Consider the following 24,831-nt stretch of genomic DNA (forward strand, 5'->3'; position numbering starts at 1 on the left):
GTCCTCTGCCACCCGTTAGCAGGCCTAAGCCAGCAGGTCGTTATCTCCCGAGGGGTCCCAGACTGCGAGAGGGCACAGGCCGGGCTGAGGTACCCCCTTCCCCTCCCCCCCCCGAGTGCACAAATTTTTGTGCACCGGGCCTCTAGTATTTGTATAATTCTGAATGAACCAAGGGCACTCTGATAACATTTCCCAATATCAGGCTTCCTCCAATGTCTTGTCAGTGCAGTAGTTGTAGGTAAGAAGAGAAGCAGGGGGCAAATGGATCAAAGTCTCAGATCTAATAAACTTGGTTTTCTTCTTTTGGTGGGCACAGAAGGAAATTTATGGAGGGGGGAATTCAATACAAAATAAATGTTACTGCCCAACTAGTGTGGCTTAGTGGTTGAGTGTGGACCTATCGGTTCGATTCCCGGTCAGGGCACATACCTGGTTTGCGGGCTCAATCCCCAATGTGAGGTATGCAGGACGCACCAATCAAAGACTCTTTCTCATCATTGATGTTTCTATCTCTCTCTCCCTCTCCCTTCCTCTCTGAAATCAATAAAAATATATATTAAAAAAAATATACACACAAATAAATGTTACTGATTATGCAGCAGTTAAAATCCACAGAAATGGGTGAGGGATGAAAATCTCAATATAAAATTAAACTATTAAGCAACTTTCAAGAAAAATAAAGCTACAGAGAACTGGAGGATCCTTATGGCTGTTACTCTTTTTTACTTTTATAGAAGATCTATAACAGAAAATGTAAATAATCCCTCTGTTTTATATTGTACAAAATTCTAGGACTCATTCAAACAATTCCTGAAGCAATGATTTGACTGTTTGGTGTAATATTAATGTAGCATTTTTCATCATTAAACCATTGAACTCCAAGGTCTCACATTACTATTAACTGCCTGATTTACATGTTTATACCTCTCTGGATGTTATGCGTAGGGACATGGATACTCCAGCAAACCAACTGAGACTAGAATGTTCCTTCTTTGTGGTGAACCAAGGAATAATTTTTAGGTTTGCTGAATTTTTTAAAATTGCATTTCCCAAAAAATAGAACCCACTTCCAAGTTTATCATAACTTTAAGAGCAGTGAATTCAAGTATTTGAATGCAATAAATTGAGTCATAAGACAACAAATAAATTAAAACAGGTTGCTACGACTGTGTGACATATTTGAGCAATTTAAAATTTCTATTGTTGTTTACAGCCTACAGCAGGTTTTGTATTTATTGATAAAACCTTTGTAATGTATATTTCAATATTATTCTTTCTGTGTCATTGAGTTACAGTATCTCAATCCAAAATGTCACTCTTTGAGTATTTATTATGGCGTTGGCTGTCAATTCAAAAGCATTTAACACAGAAGGTTGAAAGTTGCTTAAAACTACCACAGTTATTTTATAGCAAGAAATACCTTTGATTATATCTCACATGAAATTTGAGATCTCAAGTATCATATTTAGGGATTTCATTTGAATAGTTTGGGGGTGGGGGTGTTTATAAGTACCACTTGTTAATTCTTTTGTACCCAGTAGATGAAAAAGGTGTAAACAAAATACTAGTATATCAACAAGCAGTAACAAGAACTCTCTCATGCGCCAGGTTAGGCTTCCAGTCCTTCACACAGCATCTCCCTTCTGGCAAAAGTTTGAATAAATAGAGGTTTTCATTATATTCTGAACTCTGTCAAACTCATACTATATCAAATATAACAAATGCATTCCTGAATTGAGAGATTTACATTGAGGCAGCCTTTTTTATTCATAGTATTTGTCTTCGTGTCCCTTCCACTCTTGTCATGAGACCAAAAAGTTTTACCATTCCATTTCTGCAAATTTAATTTAATGTTTTCCAATTAGAAACCTAATTTCTAACCTAAACAGTTCCTGCAATTTATTACCTCAACTCCAACTGGGCATCAATACAGGGAACAAGTTAGTGATGGGGAAATAAAAAGGTTGAGGTTGCGGCTTTCCTGGCACTCGCGCGATGCCTGGAGACAGAAACGTCACCAGCACTAGAAGTCGTTCCCCATAGCAATTATCATCTAGGGTTTTGTGGTGTATTTGTGTGGTTATTTACTTAAAGTCTCTTTCCCACTGGTCTCCAGGAGGCCAGGTCCAGGCTTGCTTACTGCTGATAACCTGTATCACGCACTGTGTCAGGTAGAGTATGCTCTCAAAATATATTTGTCAAAGGAACTAATAAATGGGCCAATGTATAAATAATAATGTGTGTTATAATGAATGTGGATGGGAAATACTGAGGGCATAGGAAAAGAAAGGATAGGAGAGATTGGAAAGGCTTCATTAAAGAATAGACACATTAAACTAAGCCTTGAAATTTTGAATGTGTCAAGCGGGAAAAGGTAGGAAGAGCACTAACTTCAAACTAGATTTAAACTCTCACTCTGGCCCTTGCTGGTTTGTCCCAGTAGATAGAGAGTCAGCCTGTGGATTGAAGGGTCCCAGGTTCGATTCTGGTCAAGGCCACATACCTGGGTTATGGGCACAATCCCCAGTAGGGGATGTGCAGGAGGCAGCTCATCAGTGATTCTCTCTCATTATTGATGTCTCTCTCTCTCTCCCTCTCCCTTCCTCTCTGAAATCAATAAAAATAAAAAATAAACTCACCCTGCCTCATACCATCTCTATAACCTTGAGTACAGTCTGTACATCTTTTAGTGGTAGTTGGGGTGGTAATAGTACCTGTTATAAGGGCAAGGATTTAGTAAGGATTAAATGATGTCACACATAGGAAGTGCTTAGCACCATCTCTGACATATCCTAAGTGCTCTCAACACTCGCTAGAGATTATTATGCTTGTTCTAATTTTTTGGCAAGGACAGCAGAATGAGCAACCCTGGGTTATTGGGAAGGGGATAGAAGAGTCAAAAAGAATCGAGGTGGAATAAAAGATTGGGTAACTGATGGATGGTGGGAGTAAAGGAGGGATGAAACTGACTCTATCTTGAGGAAAACGAGTGGTTTTAGTGGGTGGAAAACGAATTCAGTTTAAAATGTGTTGATAATATTAAGTTTGAAGACCCTTTAGGGCATTAAAGAGATTTCCAGGAAACATGGATCTTATGCTCAGTAGTGATCTAATGGAAAGCATTCATATTTGGGAGGAGGGATGGTCACTGAATTCACAGAAATGGAAAAAGTATGTTTGGGGACTTAGTGTAAGTTGTAGTTTTTCATGGAAGAGAGAAGATGGAAATCATTGAAAATGATTAAATGTTATTTTACTGAGGTAGGAGCAGTTCTAGGTTTCCTTCTTATTTCCAAGTGTAGATGAAGAAATAATCCCGGTTTTCACATTGATTTGGAGTGCATTGAAGGGCAGACATACCGTAAATCAGCACAGGGAACGTGTTAGAGGTAATTCTCTTAATGGTTTCCTTGAAGCGAAACTAATAGTAATCCCCACTCTTCTTCCCACGAAGATAAAGCAAAACCTCAATAACTCACAAAATGTTATTTGAACTCACCATAAGGGAAAAGAAAAAAAACAGTAAAACTTGGGAAAACTTGCCCTGTGTTCCTACATTGTGTTTAGCATTTCTTTTTCTCGTAATTTTAAACCTTCTGGTAGAAATCACATTGTATAAAACCTCACAAATACATTATTTCCTCAAGTAGTATAAGAGCTTTTCTAAGGTCTTTAAGACTATAATCAAATGAATGGGCTTGTTATTCCTAATTGGTGTAATTTAAATAATGCTTAAGTGAACGGCTGGAATTTGGGTAATCGTCTTCCTGTGTGTATTGTTGAACCATCTCTGACCTGTCCTGTACTCTAGAAAGTGCCTCTCTGGACTGCTTCTCCAGGCTCCTTACCATCTTGATTTCTATTTGAGTTGGGCCGAGGGTTGTCATTGGCAAAAGATAGGATGGAAAGAGAATAGTGGATGCATCACTTCCTCACTCCCTTCCTGAGTCAGGGCACAGCTCTCGCATTAGCTGTATCCCTACATGACGGTACCTTCCCCGTAGGTGTTCTCTCACCCATGTTTCTTATTCTCACTGGGCTCCAGAAACTTCTTTACTCCCTTGGTTCTTTATCCCTAGGAGTGGCAATTGCTGTCCACGATTTCTGCTTCTGGGGGACCTGTCAGTCCTTTGTTTTTTTTTCAAATCCCAGCTGCACCTCTTTATAGTTGAATTTCTGATAAATAACTTGCATGTATAATTAGGTAGATGAAAGAATGAATAGTGCTTAAGCTTCTTTCTTGTGGAGATGACTTGAGATTATTTTTCTACATGTAAATGTTTAAAGCTTTCCCATGACCGTGTAGTTAGCATGCTGCTTTGCTCTTCGGCTTTTCTCCGACACCAGCACTTTAGTAAGTTGACAGTGTCTATGAATTGAGCGTTAGATTGTGCATCAGCCCTGCAAGATCAGTTTAGTTTGTGACATGCACTGTTTTCTCCTGGAATTAATGCATCATTGATGTCAGGGTCTGATAGAGAACAAGTGTTTTTTAAGTGATTGTTGCTAGCATAGATTTGTAAGGAGAGAAGGATGACGTTGTCTGGCCCAGTTTAAAGAAGTAAGCTTAAATGAATGGGTGTGTTATATATTTTACCCTTGAAAAAATGTATATCGCACAGCTATGATGCAGTACTACTAAATTTCATTAGGATACACTTCACCCTCTAGTTACGAATGACATGCTTCGTTAAAGTTGTTCTCTGTTGCTTTCTTGATGCATAAATTAGCCGTCATATTTTATAGAGTCTTTACTTGTGCTTGAACTTCTAACAACAAAAACGAAATGTTGGTGGGGGTGGGGGGTGAAGCCAAGTGTTGGGATTCATTTGCTATTTTTGCCCACCTCTGACAAAAACTACAATAAGTCTAAGAACCAAGGCTTACAACTACCATGCACTGACCTGCAGTGGGACTGAGAACTGTTTGTTTGTTTTTTTGTGTTTTTTTTTTCACTTTATCGCATCATCCCTTGGATCTTCAGCACAAGAGACAAGTGAAGAACCCTTTCTCTCTGGGGGCCTGCTGGGGAGTGGGTAGAAAAGCAAGCCAAGCCTGGTGCTTGTTATCAAGTGGTCTAGAAGGTGTCAGGACTTCTTAAGTTGTTACTGAGCTTTTTAGAACTCGAGACTTGCCTATGATTTACACATTGATCAATTTTTTTAGGCAGACCCTAGTCTGACAGCCCTAAGTTTTACATGTTTCATATCAGGAGTTTTTTGGACCACAGTGTATCTTGAGAGAGACATCAAAAGCATAGGTGCATTAACGTGAGACTCATTGGACCTGGTTTTTGGACACTTCAGCAAGGCTCAGGGTCCAGCCAGCTGAGGTGACATCTCTATTCGGGCTACACTAGAGCACTTCCTCTTTCCCCAATGCACCGTGTGCTCTCAGGCCTCAGTGGGGGCTCAGGCTGGGCCCTCTTCTTGAAGTGTTACCCCATTGTCACTTGTTCCGGTGACATTCCACTCATATTTCAAGGCCTTACTAACCCTCCGTTCTTCCCTGGAGCGTCTATCCCATGGCACCCACTTGTCTAAGCATCTCCTCTAGCAGTTCTTACATGGCTACATACCTCTCTGGGCTTATATCTGTCTGCTTTCAGTACATTCCTTGAGGACAAGTATTTTTGTTCTTTTTTATGTGCCTGAAATCAGTACACTCAGTACCTGCTGCTTGAAGGTGCTCAATAAATATTTGCTGAATGAGCAAATGAATTGATGAATATGTTTCCTTATTGAGTACTTGCCTTCACCTGAAGTTCTAATGGAGCAAATTCTTCTTGGGAAACTGAGTTAGCGTGTATTTGTAATGCTACATTTACACGTGGGTATTGTCTAATATTCTGACTTTGATAAGCAGTGATTTTGTGATTTATATATTTAAAACTAGTGGCCCGGTGCACAAAACTCATGCACATTAAAAGGGAATTAATTAGAAGAACTATTTTAATATTTCTATTTGCCCTTTCTCTATAATAGAAGTGTCAGAGATGAAAGAAAATTAGTAAAATGTATATGAAAATCTCCCCCCTCTCAGAGTCTGGGGCATGCCGCAGGACCTGGAGTCAAGTTCCCGCCCACCACTCGCACTCGCTTCGAAAACGCAGGAGACCCAGACCCGGCCGGCCCCACCCCCATCGAGCCCCTCTGGGTCGGGGAGTGCAGCCTCAGGTCCCCGTCAAGCCCTGCCAGGCGGGGGGCACGGCCTGAGGTCCCCTGTCAAGTCCCGCGGGGTGGGGGGCTTGGCCTGAGGTCCCTCGCCCCGGCTAGGTGCCATGTAGCTTCAGGTCCCTGCTGTCCGGTTGTGATGTTATGGTGTCCGGGCTATTTTGCATATTCCTCTACTATATAGACAGATAATTATGTATATAGGAATATATAGAATTTAGGCAAAGAAAAACAATCTGGGGAGCGCTTCGGTTTTGAATTCTGTTTTAACTTTGTGGGTTATTTGGCATGATGAACTGTCAAGAGAAAATACCATTTGCTTAGGAAAAGTGGATTGGTTTAACTTGTCTTCTGAGTGTTATTGTGACCTCAGATTTCTGGAAAAACTAAGGGAATTCAAGAGTTAAAAATGTAATATGAAGTTATTTCACCTTTCATGGATTCCGGGACATGTTAATTAAGATTCCTAACTCTGATAATTTTCTTCTTGAAACACTTGGTGCCCTGCCTCTGGTAGAAGGGTTTGCACATTAATCATGATGCTCAGCAAAATGTCATGTGGGTAAAATATTTAGTAAACCTCATCTGCTGACCTAAGAGGTAGTGATAACATCTCAGTCACTGGTCATAAATCAGATGTGTTGGTTTTTCTTTGGATTCGTTGAATGTTAGCCAATATATAGTACTTGCTATGGGCAAAGCCATTCACTTTTTACATGATTTGCTGAATACCTTCCATGTGCCAGGAGCTCTGTGCTGTTTAACTTGGGACAGACAGGATGAATGAGATGCAGCCTTTGCCCTCGTGAGCTTGCAGGCCGCTCGGGAGATGAGACGTGTACTAGTACATGTGCTGTAAGACAGACACTGAATCTGTTGGGCGGTAGGGGGGGGGGGGCAGAGAAAGCATCTTGAAACAAGTAGCATCTGATCTGGATAAGATTTCAGTAGACAGATTGTGTTAATGGGACTTTCTCCGCTTACACAGCACGGAGATGTGCTCTCTCACTTACTGAGGGTCACTGCAAGGCTCCGCAGGAAGTAGGAAGGGCAGGAGAGCAGTCTCCGCCGCCACGCAGACAGGCCCCGCGGAGAATCAGACACTGCCCTTTCTTGTCCCCTCATCCCATGATCTACACTATGGCCACTAAGCTCGCTTCCATCTTTGCCTTCACAGCAAAGGCAAAGGGTATGTGTATCGCCATTTCACTCCTCAAACTGAGGAACAAAATAGATATAGAGATATAGAAGTATGGAACAGACTGACAAATCTCAGAGGGAAAGGGCTGGAGGAAGAGATTAACCGAAGAATTTACATGCATAACATATGGACACAGACAATAGTGTGGTGAAGGCGGCAGTGGGGAAGGGGATGGGACATCTGTAATACTTGCAATGATAAAAATAAATTTTAAAAAATAGAGTCTGGCTTGGCTAGTCTCTATTCATCAGTAAGCTGCCTGCTGCACAAAGTGCATACCAGCTACCTCGAAGGCTGCTTGCCAGCCCCTGGATACATGTTTTTGGCTTAGGGTCGCATTCCTTCTGTAAATCCATTGTGTCCGGGGAGATGGGGTCACAATGGTACGGAGCAGTGCTTCTGAAATGTCAGCGTGTGTCTGAATCATCTGGGGACCTTGTGAAATTGCAGCTCTGATTCGGTAGGTCTCGGTGTGACATGAATTCTTTGTTTCCAACCAGCTCCCGGGTGCTGCTCCTCCGACCACACTGAGAGTAGCGAGGTTAGAGCACGGTGACCCCGTGTGACTGCAGTTACTCGGTGGACAGGCTCTGTGGGCGGTCTGTGCTTGTGAGATGGCACTGCATGTGGAGGAATAGGCATCGATAAATGAATGGGGGAAGATGCAGCGTTGATGTCTCTGTGTGGGTTAGGTAAGGCTGGTTTTGCATAGGGGGAAGGTCAGAATGAATAAGGCATCTTCAGACCAAACAGTCAGTCATCAGAGCATTCGGGTGCAGTCTGAAGAACAAGGCTGTTGGGGTTGGCTGTTCGTCCTTTTATCGTTTAATCCAAAGCAAAGCAATAGTTATTTTAATGTTTTCAGTGAGAGACGGGATTCATCTTTACTTGAGAGCTTGATGCAAAACTCCTTTCACAGTTTGCCGCCCAGTCTGTGATGATAGTGAGGCTTGGCTGCGGGATCTGCAGGAGGACTTGGTTGTTCAGGATGAGAAATGGATAGGAGCCCCTCGTAGTGACACCAACTGGCAGATGCCTTATTATTCTGGTGCCTCAGGAGAATCACACATTTCTCATGGTCTTCATTAGAGAGCCATAGAAGTGATTGCTCAGCACTTGGCCCCCAAAATCCTTGAACTCAACATTCATAGAATTAATCCCAGTTTCAAAGCATCATTACATTCATCCTTCTGTTCATTCCATAAATATAATCTAAGACTGGCTGATTAAAACCCAGAGAGTATTTTATGTGATGGTGCTAGAGCCCAGTTATTGAGAATTATGAATAATGTCTATGAGAAAGGAACTGAATTAATCCTTCTGACAGAATGGCAGCTATGTGAGGAAAAGCAGCATCTTCTGACAGCTTCCTCATTTCATTCATTACATTTGAAAATTACATTCATTTAGGCCCCATGTAATATTTAGGTCTTTTCTTCACAGTTCAGTGACATAGGGGAATGATCACTTTATATTCTTTTATTATCTGGCACTCACATACTTTAACTTTGTCTTCTTACTTTAAATATGACATATTTTCACTTTAATGATCAGTAAAAGGCAAAAATGGTTATTTTAAGTGATTGACTAATAAAGTCCTTTTTAAAAAAAAAAAAGTCAAGGATTATCTTAATTTATGTGAGTAAAATCTTGAAAAAGATTTTTAAAGTTCACCTTATGTTGGTAATCATGTAAAATTCTGACTTACTGAATAGTTCAGTCACATGACCTTCTTTGCCTTCTCTAATTTGGTTTTCAGTCGTCGAAGAAAGGATGCTGTTTAGTATGAGAAAGACTTCTGGCGCAGTGAGAAGAATGCTGGCCTTGGAGCCAGGCAGACTTCTTGTTTCAGTTTCTTTTTGACACATGCTTGTGATGTTACTCTGGGCAAGTTATTTAATCTCTGTGCGCCTTAGTTTCCTCTGTAAACCTGCGGTGTTCATACCTCCTTTGCAGAATTATTTTGTTGATGAAACTAAGTAATGCATGTGATGCAGCAGTATAAACATGACCATGTGACACAATTTCAATAAATAAACACAAAGATTTAAAAATGTAGACAAAATATTATTTTGTTTTGATATAAATTAAAAGCAAAAGTACTTTTGTTACTTCATATTTGCATGGGAATAGCGTTGTCTATTCTTGACATAAGTGAAAACAGCAGTGCTTTGAGTTATGATTATAATTGCCACTCAATTAATGTATATATTGGAATCACTGTTGTCAAAAAAAAAGTAGTTTTCCAAAAAGTAAGTAGTGACTTTGTATTGTTTACCAAAAGAAATTCTGATTTTCAAAATGTAGTTAGTAAATTCACTCATGTGAAGTAATTAGTATGCAGAAATTCAGAGAAATCGTCAGTAATCAGTATTGTTCAGAGTCAGGTATTTTGTTAATTCACTGTAATCTAACACGTCGGAAAGTCAACAACTGCCCATGTTGTTATTTTTCTGGTTTTGTTTTTTTAAATTAAGTTTTTTTATTGAACAGATACTTCTTTCTTTCTTGTGTGTTAATCCTCACCCAAGTATATTTTTCTATTGATTTTTAGAGAGTGGAAGGAAGGGGGAGAGACAGAGAGAGAGAAATATCGATATGAGAGAGACACATCTATTGGTTGCCTCCCACATGCTCCTTGACCAGACCCAGGGATTGAGACTGCAACCTAGTTATGTGCCCTTGCTTAGAATCAAACCCAGGACCCTTCAGTCTGAAGGCCGACACTATCCACTGAGCAACACCGGCTAGGGCATGCCCATGTCTTCTGAGAATGAGGACCAGAAATATTGTGTAAGAATTAGGTACTCCACTGTCTTTCAAAATAAAGGAAGTCAGGTAAAGTCTTCCATGCCACATGGAGGACAAATGTTTTCAATGAACAGACACACACACTCTCACATACACTGCCACACAGTGAAAAATACAATGACATCTTTATGACGATTTCCTAGCTAACAGGCCACAGAACCACCAAGACTCATATATTTCTAATAGGATCCTTTGTATTACTTTTATAATTAGCCTCCCTTAGATTGATAGCAAAAAAAGGAGCTATCCATTATTTCAGGTGGTGCGTCATTGCAAGTGCTGGTATAGCAAATGCAGTATGTTTGCCAGTGTTTTTTCATTTGATGAAACATCTGGGGCATTTTGATTTTTATAAAAGTGAATGAAGCCATGGATAAAAAGAGCAATGGAAATGCTTGGAAACGTGGTTCAAGAGAAAGTGAATTTAAAGGCCGCCTCCTGAGTGTGTGGATGTGGATCAGGTTGTATTCTGTTTCAACCTGGGAGATTTTCTTAAGACCAAATTGATTTCCAGAATGTCCCAAGTGTTTAATTCTAGTGTAGCCTACAAACAGCCGAATCATCCATGCCAAAGCACTGCTTTCCTCCTTTATAACACAACAGTCATACTGCGTTGCAGTTCACGGCTTGGAGAGGGGGGGATACTTTAAATCTGGATAAATGATAACCGTTTAGCTTATTTCTCCAAGCATCACCATTCTTATCCTTTGGACTCGTTCAGCATTTCTCTACTCGTGCTTAACCCTACGTTTCTTTACACAGATCCAGTGCCCCACTTGCCAATTCGTCTGGTGTTTTAAGTGCCACTCTCCTTGGCATGAAGGTGTTAATTGCAAGGAGTACAAAAAAGGAGACAAACTATTGCGTCACTGGGCCAGCGAGATTGAGCACGGCCAGCGGAACGCCCAGAAGTGTCCAAAGTGCAAGGTGAGCTCACCTTTAGGTGGAAAGAACCGACACATGTGCACCTGCATGTCATTGAGTAATATTATTACAACATTGGAGTGAATTGTAGGTATGACTTTATTATTGCAGGTGAGGAGAAGTATATGTGCTATTTCATTTTAGAAGAGTAATTATATCACATAACTAAATTGCAAATTTTGTATATGAACAATGTAAATGCTTTTTGCATTACATTTCAAAATTTAGAGTGGTTTTCTATAATAATAAAAGGGTAATATGCTAATCAGACCAGGCATCTTCCAGACAACCTTCCGGACAAAACCACGGTGGCGGGGGCCAAGGCAGAGGCGGTTAGGGGTGATCAGGCCGGCAGGGGAGAGCAGTTAAGAGCAATCAGGCTGGCAGGGGAGGACAGTTAGGGGTGATCAGGCCCGCAGGCAGAGAGGGTTAGGGGTGATCAGGCAGGCAGGCAAGTGGTTAGGAGCCTGCGGTCCCAGATTGCAAGAGGGATGTCCACCGAGGGGGTCCCAGATTGGAGAGGTTGCAGGCTGGGCTGAGGAACCACCTCCCACCCCTGTGCATGAATTTTGTGCACTAGGCCTCTAGTATATAAATAATTGTCCTTAAACTTCAAAATTCTTCTTTTCCACTTACAAATGGAGATGTATGAACAGGGTAAAGCTAGTATGAAAATGGTACCCACGTATTGTTTCCAGTTTGCTACATGAATTATAATAACTTCTCCGCTACGCAGGCTCTGAATCCTGCGGCCCTTTGCTTGTCTTTCCCTCTGCCACTGCTCGTCACTTGAGGGTTACAGTAAACTGATCATTTGCCTCTTGTAAATCTAAGCGCTAAAATCAGGACTTAGGAATTGTATGAATTCCATTTTTCCTCTTTCTCTTGATAATCGTGCAAGTAAGCAGGCGTGAGCAGGTATCTGAGCTTTGACCTTGATGTTGAAAGAGTGTCCAAAGAGAAAGCAGCAAGTCAGTTCCGCCAGGAAACTTTGGATTTGATGCTGGCAGAATAGGAATTGTTGAAATTTGAAGTTGTTTTTTAAAGTTCACATTAGAAAATTATATGTGTGTATATGTATATGTGTAGTCTGCCATATGGGGTTTCCACTTTTTGCCAAATTTATTTTTTAAAATCATGTCTAAATTGGGCTTTATTTCCTTTTAAGAACAATTCTGCCATTTCTCTCCTGGAAACTTAGCAACAGATAAATAAAATTTGAAGTTTCAGACAAATTTTTAAATTAATCATTGTGAATTCAACTTGAAGCAATAAAAGTATCTGAGGCTGGTTAATGAGCATGAATCACTATGCCAAATGCACCTACTAGTTTATACATATAGTAAATAAAAATATTGCCTGGAATAACATGTCACGTTCTTAGTTAATTGGAGGAAATTTTAGAAATAGTTTAGATGACCTGGCTCTCTTAAAAGTGAGGTGTGAAGATGTTTGTGCTAAAACTTTCTTTGTTTCCCCTCTAGATGGCAATTTCATCTGCAGTTATCCTTTCGATTTTAGGGCTTCTTCCGATCCAGCTGCTCAGTACATTTTATTCTTCATCCATTGATGGACAATGGAACAATAAGGCCTTTCCCCCTCTGTTGTCTTTTCTGTTTATTGAAAGCTACTGCTCAGTTTCAGACTAAATGAAGGCCAGTAGGAATTTAGGTGTGCTGTTAAGTCATTCTACTTAACTTTTTGTACATAAGTATACCTTATATCTCTCTGGAAAGCTATGAAAACAATTACCTGTTAGCCTGGCTGTAAGACTGTATGCGGAATGAGCAGCCCTGCAGCATTATGCATTGGGAAATCCTGAATGAGTTGAGGTCATACATAGAAACATACCTTTGTTACTGTAATCCCTCATTGAACACTAAAAGGACTCTGATGTATAGAAAGAAAAGGCAGCCGACTGTAATGACTTTACTGAATGCACTGAAAACTTCTCGCAGTTTTAACAAATAGGCACAGTTAAGGGAAAGCATGCGTGCTGGTTCCCTGGTGAGGCAGTGGCTAAAAGGCAGTGGCTCCGAAGGGAATTACCTTTGAAATAGCTGAAAGGAGAGGAGCCAAGGAAGGTGGAATCAGTTGAAGTGACCACCTTGTAGCAGAGAATCTACTGTCTGGTGAGATTCAAGTTCCACAACATTTATGTCAGTTTAAGTCATCTCTTATTGCCTGTTTTGAATACAAATGGTTTCAGTTTTCTTTTAAACATGTGACTTTGGAAACAGTATCAGGACTCACATGTTTTTTTGTATTGTGGTAAAAAAACAAACATAAAATTTAGCATCTTAACCATTTTTATGTGCAAATGGTGGTGTTTTTTTAAATTTATATTTTGTTTGAAAGCTTGAAATACTTAAACTATTCTGAAGTATACACTCATTACGATTCTTTAAACTGAAGTAATCTATTTTATTGGTTTTGTTTTCAGAAAGTGGTAACCACATATAATTTTATTGTTCAACACGTATGTTTTAAAGTCTGTTTCTTTAAAGCAAATTTTTAAATAAATATTTATTTTAATTAATTATAAATGTGTAGCAAAACCCCAGCTAGATATTCCTAAAGGCCTGAAAATTTTAGATTTTAGAACAGTGGTTCTCAACCTTGGCTGCACATTAGAATCACTTGGGAATCTTTTTAAAATCCTGATTTCTGGGCCTCATCCTCCGGAAATTCTGTTTCTTTGTTATGGGGTGAGGCCACAACATTAGTAACAAAGAAACAGAATTTCCAGAGGATGAGGCCCAGAAATCAGGATTTTAAAAAGATTCCCAAGTGATTCTAATGTGCAGCCAAGGTTGAGAACCACTGTTTTAGAAGAAGAATTAAAAATCTCAGTATTACTGTATAATGTAATACTAAACTTTATTAAAGATTACAGTTTTGAAGCCTTTGAGAATGTAGGGGAGAACTTTGTAAGAATGGTTAATAATCCAGTCTTCTGGTTGTTCCTCAAATGGTTTAATATTAGTTAATTTGTGTTACTTGTCTTAACCAGATTTGGACTCTTATCCATATCATGTTTTTCCTTTATGAAGTTTTAAATTGTTAAAACCCCATTTTTCCCAATGCCAGATTTCTGCCCTCTTGAGTATATTTTTCTTAACAAATGTACTTCCAAAAGAGTAGCCATATCTTCTGGCCCTTTAACTGATACTTTGACGTAAGCCAGTGTAAAGTAAACAGGAAATTAAGAAACAATTATATAAAGAACGGAGTATATAAAGGAAGCATTGTCTCTTCAAAAATGTATTTCTCAAGTAAATATTGCAACATATTACCATTATTAAATGTAGGTGGTGAATCCCTGTATGTCTATGACATTGTTATCTCTAATTTTTAAAATGTTTGAAATAGTTCACAATTAGAATTAAATAAAATGTAATAGTGGAACAGAAAGCAACAACATTCTGGAGCTGTTTAAACATCTCTACTTGTCTACACAACCTCTAAGGATTTGGCTGTCACATTTTTTTTCCTTCCTCAGGTAAAAATTAAATGTTGCTTAGAATATGGGCTTACTAAAGCAAAGTTGGTTTAATATTTTTCAAAATGGTTAGCTTTCTTTTTATTTAGAAAATTAAAGGGCAATCTCTCAAACATTCCTTTCCCAACCAGGTATTTTTATACAAAGGTAAGAGGAATATTTATACAAACATTTATGTATTGTGGTACAAATATAGCCACAGAACTAGATTGCATGCAGCTGACCACCTTAATTTTCCTCTTATCTAAATCTCACATCTCAATTTAGGACATTTTCTAAAACAGTGAATAGAGATCATTAATTAGAAAATTATACATTTTGATAGGTTAATATATAAGTAATGTGATTTATGAATTAAGGAGTAATTAAGTCATTTATTTTATTCCAGTGTCAACATACATATTCCCTATTTCTAGGTGACAAAATAGTCACTTTTCTAAATTATTTTTTTAATTCTTTATTGTTAAAAGTTTTACATATGTCTCCTTTTTCTCCTATTGACCTCACCCTGCATGCTTCTGCCCCCCCAGCACATGCCCCCACCCCCTACTGTCTGTGTCCATTGGTCAATTGGTCATACTCATGTGACTTTTTTTTTTAAATAAATGCCAAGATATGAATAGGGAGTGCTGAATTCTGATATGCCATCTTTATTTTATTCATGAAAATGCCTTTGTACAGTGCTCTGTGTTTCTTTTTGTTCTTACCACAGTAACAATAATTATCTATAATAATAAAAGGGTAATATTCTAATTAGACTAGGCATCCTTCTGGACGGCCTTCCTTCCGGACAAAGCCGCAGTGGGCGGGGGCTGAGGCAGAGGCCCCTAGCCACAGTGGGTGGGGGGCCGGGGCCAAGGCTCTTGAACAAATTTGGTGCATCGGGCCTCTAGTCCTATATAATAAAAGAGAAACATGCAAATTAGCCATCACTCTGCTACGCTCAAGCTACCCCACAGGCCACACCCACAAGCCATGCCCACCAGCCAATCAGAGTGACTATGCAAATTAACCCAGCAAAGATGGCGGTTAATTTGCATACGCAGGTGTCAGGCGCCCCAGGAGACAACAGCAGCCGTGGCCGCGTACTCCCAAGACCTTCGTAGGTCCAGGAGGTGAGGCCGTAGACATGCCCGTGGGCTCCTGGGACCTTCACAGGCCCAGGAGGCGAGGCTGTAGACACACCTGCAGGCTCCCAGGACCTTCGCCAGTCCAGGAGGTGAGACCGCTCGCGCCTAACCACGCCCGTGGGCTCCTGGGACCTTGCCGGCGAAGAGCGGGAGGTTTGGAGGAATTGGCAGAGCAGGAGACCGCTGGACTGCGATAGAGAGGGCAGCATGGAGTGTGCAGCTCCCTCTGTCACCCCAGCTTCCTCATCACAGCTGTGGAAACTGACAGCAAGGAGGAGGAAGTCCCACCCCTGCAGAATCAGCCAGAATCAGCCTTTGGTCAGACAGCTCCCAGTCGCCTGATAGCCAGGACTGTCATTCACCTGCATCTCAGACCGTGACAGTAGAGAGGTGGGACTATGTCTAAAGAACAACTGTTGATACAACATAGCTCTGCAGTAGAAAGATGCTGGTGTTATTGACAGAAAATGTCTGCGGAGCAGTGTGCGTCTGATCTTGAAAGAAGGCGGCTCCTGCGACAGGATGTATCTGAATACCAGCTACTGGAAAAACATCGCTCTGATGCTGAAAAACACCAGCATTATCGACAGAAAATGTCTAAAGACCAATGTGCCTTTGAAGTTGAAAGAAGGCGGTGGCGACGACAGAATATGTCTAGAGAACAGTCATCAACAAGTACTACCAATACTGGTAGGAACTGCCTTCTCAGCAAAAATGGAGTACATGAGGATGCAATTCTCGAACATAGTTGTGGTGGAATGACTGTTCGATGTGAATTTTGCCTATCACTAAATTTCTCTAATGAAAAACCACCCGATGGGAAATTTACTCGATGTTGTAGCAAAGGGAAAGTCTGCCCAAATGATATACATATTCCAGATTACCCAGCATATTTAAAAAGATTAATGACAAGTGAAGATTCTGACAGTAAAAATTTCATGGAAAATATTCGTTTCATAAATAGTTCTTTTGCTTTCATGGGTGCAAATATTGCATCGCCATCAGGATATGGGCCATACTGTTTTAGAATACACGGACAAGTTTATCACCATACTGGAACTTTACATCCTTTGGATGGTGTTTCTCGGAAGTTTGCTCAACTCTATTTTGGATACAGCTGAAGCTACAAGTAAAAGATTAGCAATGCCAGAAAACCAAGGCTGCTCAGGAAGACTCATGATCAACATCAACAACCTCATGCATGAAATAAGTGAATTAACAAAATCGTACAAGATGCTACATGAGGTAGAAGCCCAATCTGAAGCAGCAGCAAAAGGTATTACTCCCACAGAAGTAACAATGGCACTTAAATACGATCGTAACAGTGACCCAGGTAGATATAATTCTCCCCGTGTAACCGAAGTTACTATCATATTCAGAAACGAAGGTGGAGAACCTCCTTTTGAAAGGAACTTGCTCATTCATTGTAAACCAGATCCCAATAATCCAAATGCCACTAAAATGAAACAAATCAATATCCTGTTTTCTACATTAGATGCAATGACATATCCTATTCTTTTCCCACATGGTGAAAAAGGCTGGGGAACAGATACTGCATTAAGACTCAGAGACAACAGTTTAATTGACAATAATACTAGACAAAATGTAAGGACACGAGTCACACAAATGCAGTATTACGGATTTCATCTCTCTGTGCAGGACACATTCAATCTTATTTTAAATGCAGGAAAATTAACTCAACAGTTTATCGTGGATTCATATTCAAAAATGGAGGCCATTCGGATAAATTTCATCAAAGCTGTCTGACCAAAGGCTGATTCTCGTTCTCCCACTCTCTGTAACTCTCAATCTAAATTGAGAGTTAAAAAATATAGTGGTTTGATGGATTATCTCAAATCTAGATCTGAAAATGACAGTGTGCCGATTAGTAAAATGATAATACTTCCATCATCTTCTGAGGGTAGTCCCAGAAATATGCAGTAGTGATATCAGAATGCTATGGCAATTGTAACAAAATATGACAAGCCCGATTTATTCATAACCATGACATGCAACCCCAAATGGGCAGATACTGCAAACAATTTACAATGCTGGCAAAAAGTTGAAAATAGACCTGACTTGGTAGCCAGAGTTTTTAATATTAAGCTGAATGCTCTTTTAAATGCTATCTGTAAATTCCATTTATTTGGCAAAGCAATTGCGAAAATTTGTCATTGAATTTCAGAAACGCGGACTGCCTCATGCTCACGTATTATTGATATTAGATAGTGAGTCCAAATTACGTTTCTCTAATTCCTTTTCATTGTGCACGAATTTTGTGCACTGGGCTACTAGTATTTATAATAATACTGTCTGACATATACTGATAGTTGCTACATGTCAGTCTCCATTGTAGTTTATACTTATGTATCCCTTCAAATCCTTAATCCTGAGATACTAAGTTCCAGTGTGCCATCTAGATTTTAATTATTCAGTACCTTTTGGTAAAACTCTTAAGATTGTTCACAGTAATGTAGTATATAAGTTATATTTGTTGTCTCATTTAATTCCCAAAAGGAAGTTGTGAGGAAAGGGTAATTGCCCATTTCAAGATATAGGAACAGTTTCAGAGAGGTTATATAACTGGAAAAAGCAGTCAGGGGAAAGTGAATTATATTCATTCATAATTTATGGTGATTTTGGAATTAAGGAAATTTACTTTTCATGCTATTTCCCTTTAGATATTTTATTCTCTTGAATCCTGTAATAGGTTGCTTTGGGCAAGAAAGTATTTTCAGAGACAATGATTAATTTGCCCCTGTTCACATAAAATTAGCACGAAAGCCATATCTATGTGCTCTTATATCTGAGCTATGATTGCTGAAGGACTTGGACTGTTAATGTTGGATCTTATAGTCCTGCAGTTCTCTGGTCTCACATACGCCACTACAAAATCACCTTCAGGGAGGGGCCCGTGACTGCTTTCAAATAGTGAGTGCCCATTCAGAAAATAAAATAGCTTCTCCTTCAGTACTGATTATCCGTTTTAACTCTCCAGATTGCTTGATATCATTATTTTTGGAGCAGTGTTATCACTGCTATTATTTTCTTGTACCAAAGTCTAGACCAGTGATGGCGAACCTATGACACGCGAACTCATTTTTTTGGTTGATTTTTCTTTGTTAAATGGCATTTAGATATATAAAATAAATATCGAAAATATAAGTATTTGTTTTACTATGGTTGCAAATATCAAAAAATTTCTGTACGTGACACGGCACCAGAGTTAAGTTAGGGTTTTTCAAAATGCTGACACACTGAGCTCAAAAGGTTCACCATCACGGGTCTAGACCTTAGTTATGAGAAAAGTCTGATTATTTGATGGCAAATACTTTCTAGGATCTAAATTGTATTGCATCCAATGCCCCATCTTTATCACAAATAATTTTAATATTTGTTCACTCTCCTGAGATTGAATTTATAATGGGATATCTCATTCATCTTGGGGAATCCAGGGAAGGGGGGTTGTTAAGGATTATTGGATGGATTTTGGCCTGATGGATGGTATCCAGGAGTGGGGCTGTTACAATCGGAGGTATAAGGGCACAGAGCCAGGAAACGTGTGCTGTGAACAAAGCCACAAGTATTTTGTGGTTCCCTTAGCGTAAGGTTCACAGAAGGAAGTGGTGAAAGGTGGGGCTATAGAAACAAATAGAAGCCTGGGCTTTGCATGCAATATTAAGAAACTTGTATTTCATCCTCCAGATGAAAAGTTGTAAGGAGGGGAATGGTGATATCAGATATTTTCATGTTGTTTGTTGTTGATTATATGAAGGTAGTTGTGGACATGTAGGAGGAAATGATGACAGTATGAGCTAAGCTAGTGGTCAAACAGCTGGAGAAGAGGAGAAGGAGTAGATAAGTATCTTAGGCCTACCTTGATGATTAGTTGGATGTGGGAAGTAAAAAGAGTGTACCTACCAGATATCTAGCTTGGGTGTCTAAGTGGATGGTGATACCATAACCTGAGATAAAATATGGAGATGGACCTAGTTTTATTTTGTTATTGTTGGACCAGGGGGCCACGGGATGATGGTGAATTTTCTTTTTCTTATTTGACTTTGAAATGGCTTTAAGGCATGTAGGTATATATTACCAACTAACAGGTGCTTCATGAGTCTGCAGCTCAGGAGTCAAGTCCACAGGGGAAATTAAGAAATGAGATCTGGTTGAAGGAAGTTGAAACCATTTGGGTATTGAAGAGATTGCCTAAAGAGTATGTGCAAAGTGGTGAGCCCTGGGGGGAATTAGGGATAGGTGAAGAAATAGGAACCTCAGGGAGCTATGAGGAGCACCTGGAATAAGGGTGGCATTGAAGCAAGAGTATATAAAAGGCAGAAGGAGATAGTGGTCAAGTGATTAAATGGCACTGAGAGATACAATTACATAAGAATCTAAAAATTGGATTTGGTGATTAGAAGGTCATGGATAATACTCATTGGGTGTTTTTTTAAGATGTTATTGAGAACATGCTATGTGACAGGACCTGAGCGAGTCTCTGTAATAAAACAGTAAACAAGATGAACATGACCTGAGTCCTTTTAGAGCTCATCAACTGGGGGAGTCGAGGGTTTGGATGGAAGGATACAGATGAAGAGTTCTAAGATGTAGAGTAAGAAAGGCGACGACAGGGCTAGTACAGGTTGCTTCTCATTTCATGGATGCAGTGTCATGAATATTCTGTGCTGGGGGTGCTCTCCCTACCTCCGAGTCCTCTTAACTGGTGAACTGCTACTTGACCTTTATTTCTCAGATCAAATGTCTCTTCCCTAGAGAAGCCTCTTCTGACCCTTAGGCCACATCAAGCGCCTCCTATCAAGTACTCTCTCCACAACTTGTTCTTTTCCTTCATAGCATTTGTCATAGCTTATGAGTATATATTTATTTGTACAAGTGAGTGATGTCTTTCTACACTGTAGACTATAAGCTCTTCCAGGGCAGGACCATATCAGATTTTATCAATGGACAAATAGATAATTGTCGAATGCATGAATGACTGAATGTTTCCTGGAGAAAAGATAGTGGATCTGGATGTATCAGTAACACGGGATTGTAGCCACCTGAGGACTACAGTGGATAGAGCGCCAGCCTGCGGACTCAAGGATCCTGGGTTTCATTCTGATCAAGGACACGTACCTTGGTTGCAGGTTCCCCAGCCCTGGTCAGGATGTGTGCAGGAGGCAGCCAATCAATGTATCTCTCTCACATCGATGTTTCTCTCTGTCTCTCGTTCTCCCACTCTCTGTAAAAAGTTAATGGAAAAATATCCTCAGGTGAGGATTAACAAAAAAAAGATAAAAGCAGAATATAGAGTATTCTTTTAAGAAGCTTGATAAAAATGGAAGAGTGAGGGTAATTATTGGCTAGAAGAATTATTGTGGAATTAAAGGAAGGATTTATTAGGATGTGGCAATACCTGGACTTTGGCAGGCTAAGCAGAGTACAGTTGCAGAGGGGAAGGGGTCAAAGTGAATGTAAAGGAGGGGAAAACTGGCGTCTGAATATTTCTGAGAACATGAGACATAAGCTCCAGGGAAGAAGGAAGAAAATTAGGGGCTAATTTTTAGTACAGCCCTACCCTGGAGAATAAGAATTGGATAGTACTCAAGACTCTTCTTCAAAAATTTCTGTCATAAATCATAAGACTTAACTTGAGATGTATATGAAATTTCCTGTAACAAAGAAAACAAGTACATTGAAGCACAAGTGCATTGAGGAGGGCAGCTACTAAAAATATGTTGTTGTTGTTTTGAAAAGCAGAAATCAAAATGCTTTTGGTACATTGTTTTAAAAACAAGCTGTTATTACCTAGGAAACAGTAAGCATATTTCCAATTACGTACCTGTTTTTCAGGGATCATCTGGACCTATTACGCCCAAGCACTGATTGCCTTGCCATTACCTTTCTGCCACAGCAGTACATAATGCCATTTTAGGTTACCAGACAATAATGAGAATTAAATTATAGAAGCATATGTGTTTTTTTATGAATAATCTCTTATTTACAGATGGTGCTATGTATTATGAATAGCATAGGCTCAGAAATGATCCGTTTTGTTATTTCTGTCTACTGCGTTGTGAACTTAATAGCAAAAACTCTTATTAAAGAAATATCGGGCATATTCCGAACATTCATCTCATGACTTGAAGTGTAAAGAGGTATTTCACAACATTTAGTGTTTAAATATTCAACTCCTTTAAGTATCAGCCAGCCTTATTTGTTATAGATGGAGAAAAACCCTGTGAGTAATATCAAACCAAGTGACATTTTTGGTTTATGAGTTGTCAGTTCAATCTAATAGACTAGGAATATCTGGTCTGTCCTACTCTCTTTCTGTCTCTTAAGTAAAAACAAAAATTTTGATTCTAAATTATAGCCACTGGGTGATGTATTTCTATTTTTTTAGCTAAGCTAAATCAATGAATGTTTCGAAATGATCATAAAACAGCTTCATTGATAAAGAAAATAATTTATGTAAATGTAATGTAAGCCTACATTTTAAGGCTCTGTGTTTTAAAAATAAAGATGGCATTGTCAAAGTGTGCTCTTGAATGAAATATATAAGGAACTCATTTAGCATATGAAATATATTATCCCCTGGGTGTCAGGAGACCAAAATTACAACTTGCTTAACAAATGTGAAAAGTAATACCCCCTGTTGCACAGTAACTTGCATTGTATCAATTTGTTTTTCTGTTAGTATTAAGTTATAATATACTAGAGGCCCAGTGCACGAAATTCGTGCACTGGAGGGTGGGTTTCCCTCAGCCCAGCCTGCCCCTCTCACAGTCTGGGAGCCCTCAGTGGATGTCCTACTGACAGCCACATTCTGGCAGCAGAGGCTTGGAGCAGGCGTCCTGTGTGTGTGTGTCCGCTGGGGGCCGCCCCCAGCCACATTGGAGGCTCAGAGCAGGCGTCCTGTGTGTGTGTGTGTGTGTGTGTGTGTGTGTGTGTGTGTGTGTGAGTGTGTGTGTCTGCTGGGGGCCTGTCTCCAGCCACACCGTGGGGGCTTGGAGCAGGCGCCCCCTCTGTGTTGATCTCTCAGGCTCCTGGCCTCCACTGCGTGTTTTTCTCTCCCTTGAGCTGTGGCCAGGGTGGGGTGCTGCCTGCAGGCTGTGCTTCCTTGCTCATGGACCACCGGATCACTGCAGAGACCGGGGGCAGGCCCTGCTGGGTGCTGCCTGTGGGGAACTTTCCTGCTCTGGGATCGACATGGGGTCCCAGCAGCAGGCCCACCTGGAGGCTGCCAACCCTCCGCACTTGCCTGCTCTGGGATCGCCATGGGGTCCCAGCTGGCAACAGGGCTTAGGCGGCACACGGGGATCCCGGCTGGGGCGGGTCTTAGGCGCACGGGGCTTAGGCGGCACACGGGGATCCCGGCTGGGGTGGGGCTTAGGCGCACGGGGCTTAGGCGGCACATGGGGGTCCTGGCTGGGACAGGGCTTGGGTGACCTGATCGCGCCACCTAAGCCCAGCTGCCCAGGGCCGCACACGGGGCCCGGATGGCGTCTGGCGCTGGCCAGCCCTGCCTGCAGTATGCAAATTAGCCGCCATCTTTGATGGCGGTTAATTTTCATATGGCGCTGATTAGCCAATGGGAAGCGTAGCGAAGGTAGGGTCAATTACCCTTTTGTCTTTTATTAGATAGGATTTTCATATAATCAAAATATATTCACAGTAGTATTAAAGGAAGTACTATGTATTTAACAGTTAGTAAATTAATGAAATTATTTTCTCAAGATTAAATCATTGCTTTATGTGTGTGAAGTGGTCAAATTAATCTATAGAACCATATAATCCTGCAGTGTACAAGGTTACTGTAGAGTATTGTCAGAGCTTGGAATTTTATCACCTCCTGTACAGAACTATTGGACCAACAATATTTTAGTTGCCTGCTGTGCTCAGAATATTATTTTAGAAATAAGGAAAGACTGTTCAGAGAGACTATAAATTGCTGTCTTTGTGATTTAAATGAAAAACTAAATTTGCCTCATAAAGATTTCAGAAGTCAATGAAACAATATTACACACATATATAATGTGACAATGAAAATTGTAGGTGAAATTTTGAGGAAAATGAACTGTTGGTGACAAGTTGAACTTACTAGAACAACCTTCCTGTCAGAAAAAGTTTTGATACTGTTTTAAAGGAAGAAATGAGTTGGTCCCCCCCAAAAAAGCTAAGACACGCAGGAAGACTCAGATTTGCCTTGTGCAGGAGACTGGAAACATAGTCTGACTAATGCAAAGGTTATGCTGTCATTAAACTAAGATGATTGACCTCTGATTTGATCTTTAAGTTTATAATAAGAGGCTATTTAGCATGATAAAGACACAGACATGAATCAAAACCCTTTCTCTATTCACTCTAACAGCTTGCTTTTCTGAGCTCTGGTTATGCGTAAGAATGCCAGTCTCATGGTCCGGTTATGAGGCTTAAAGGTGCTAATCTGTCCACAATGCTTGGCACATGATGTGCTCTAAACAAATATTAGTCCTTTTCTCTTTGCTGGTCAAATGCAACACGACGCTTTGTGATCAGGAAAAGTTAAGCTTTATTGTCTCCATTTCAAGATCGCAGGCAGCCCACAATGAAGAAGTTGAGTGTCTGACGAAGTCATCTTTACTTTGGCTGCCCAGCAGTTCTCTTTAACGTGCTCCGGTGGTTTAAAGAAGGATCAGAAGTGGGGCCAAGGTCCAGCAGGACCTTTGGCCTACATTCTTCCTGTACACCACCCGCTGTGCTAGGGGATTTGGGCACAGGAATCGTTCTTCAGAATCGTTCCCAGAAACAGGCACGACAGAGGGGAAATGCTGGGCTGGGAGTGAGTTTACCTGGAAGCAAAAGAGCTTGGGCTTCAGAAACCCTCACCTGCCAAGTCCCTTCTTAGGCATGTACCCGATTTGTGTTTGTAATTTACATTCTTCTCCTTAAAGAGGGCCCTCAAATCAGATAACCTTCTGGCCCCATAAAACCTACATCTGTCAGGTAAAAGAAAAGAAGTCGATACAATTTTTTTTTTGTAATGTATTTATATTGATTTCAGAAAAGAAGGGAGTGGGGGAGAGAGGAAGAAACATCAGTGATGAG

The 24,831-nt window shown here is 40.3% G+C and overlaps 1 protein-coding gene across 10 annotated transcripts in view; it reads left to right on the top strand.

The window, feature by feature from the left end:
- RNF217 (ring finger protein 217) overlaps positions 1-24,831 on the top strand; it is a 125,188-nt gene that overhangs the window by 75,975 nt on the left and 24,382 nt on the right. For 7 of the 10 annotated variants that reach the window (XR_004968994.1, XR_004968995.1, XR_004968996.1 and 4 more), the window contains one exon: positions 10,948-11,112. The exons of 1 other annotated variant lie outside the window; for it this stretch is intronic. Coding sequence is in view for 6 of the 9 variants with exons in the window: in XM_036318225.1 (XP_036174118.1) it covers positions 10,948-11,112 (165 nt within the window). In the remaining 3 variants the exon portion in view is untranslated. Of the gene's footprint in view, positions 1-10,947; positions 11,113-12,593; positions 13,770-21,594; positions 22,201-24,831 lie in introns of those variants that run through there. 2 more of the 10 variants (XM_036318228.1, XM_036318230.1) reach the window with 2 other exon arrangements.

The sequence above is a fragment of the Myotis myotis genome, unplaced genomic scaffold, assembly GCF_014108235.1.
Source record: "Myotis myotis isolate mMyoMyo1 unplaced genomic scaffold, mMyoMyo1.p scaffold_m19_p_7, whole genome shotgun sequence".
Classification (NCBI taxonomy): domain Eukaryota; kingdom Metazoa; phylum Chordata; class Mammalia; order Chiroptera; family Vespertilionidae; genus Myotis; species Myotis myotis.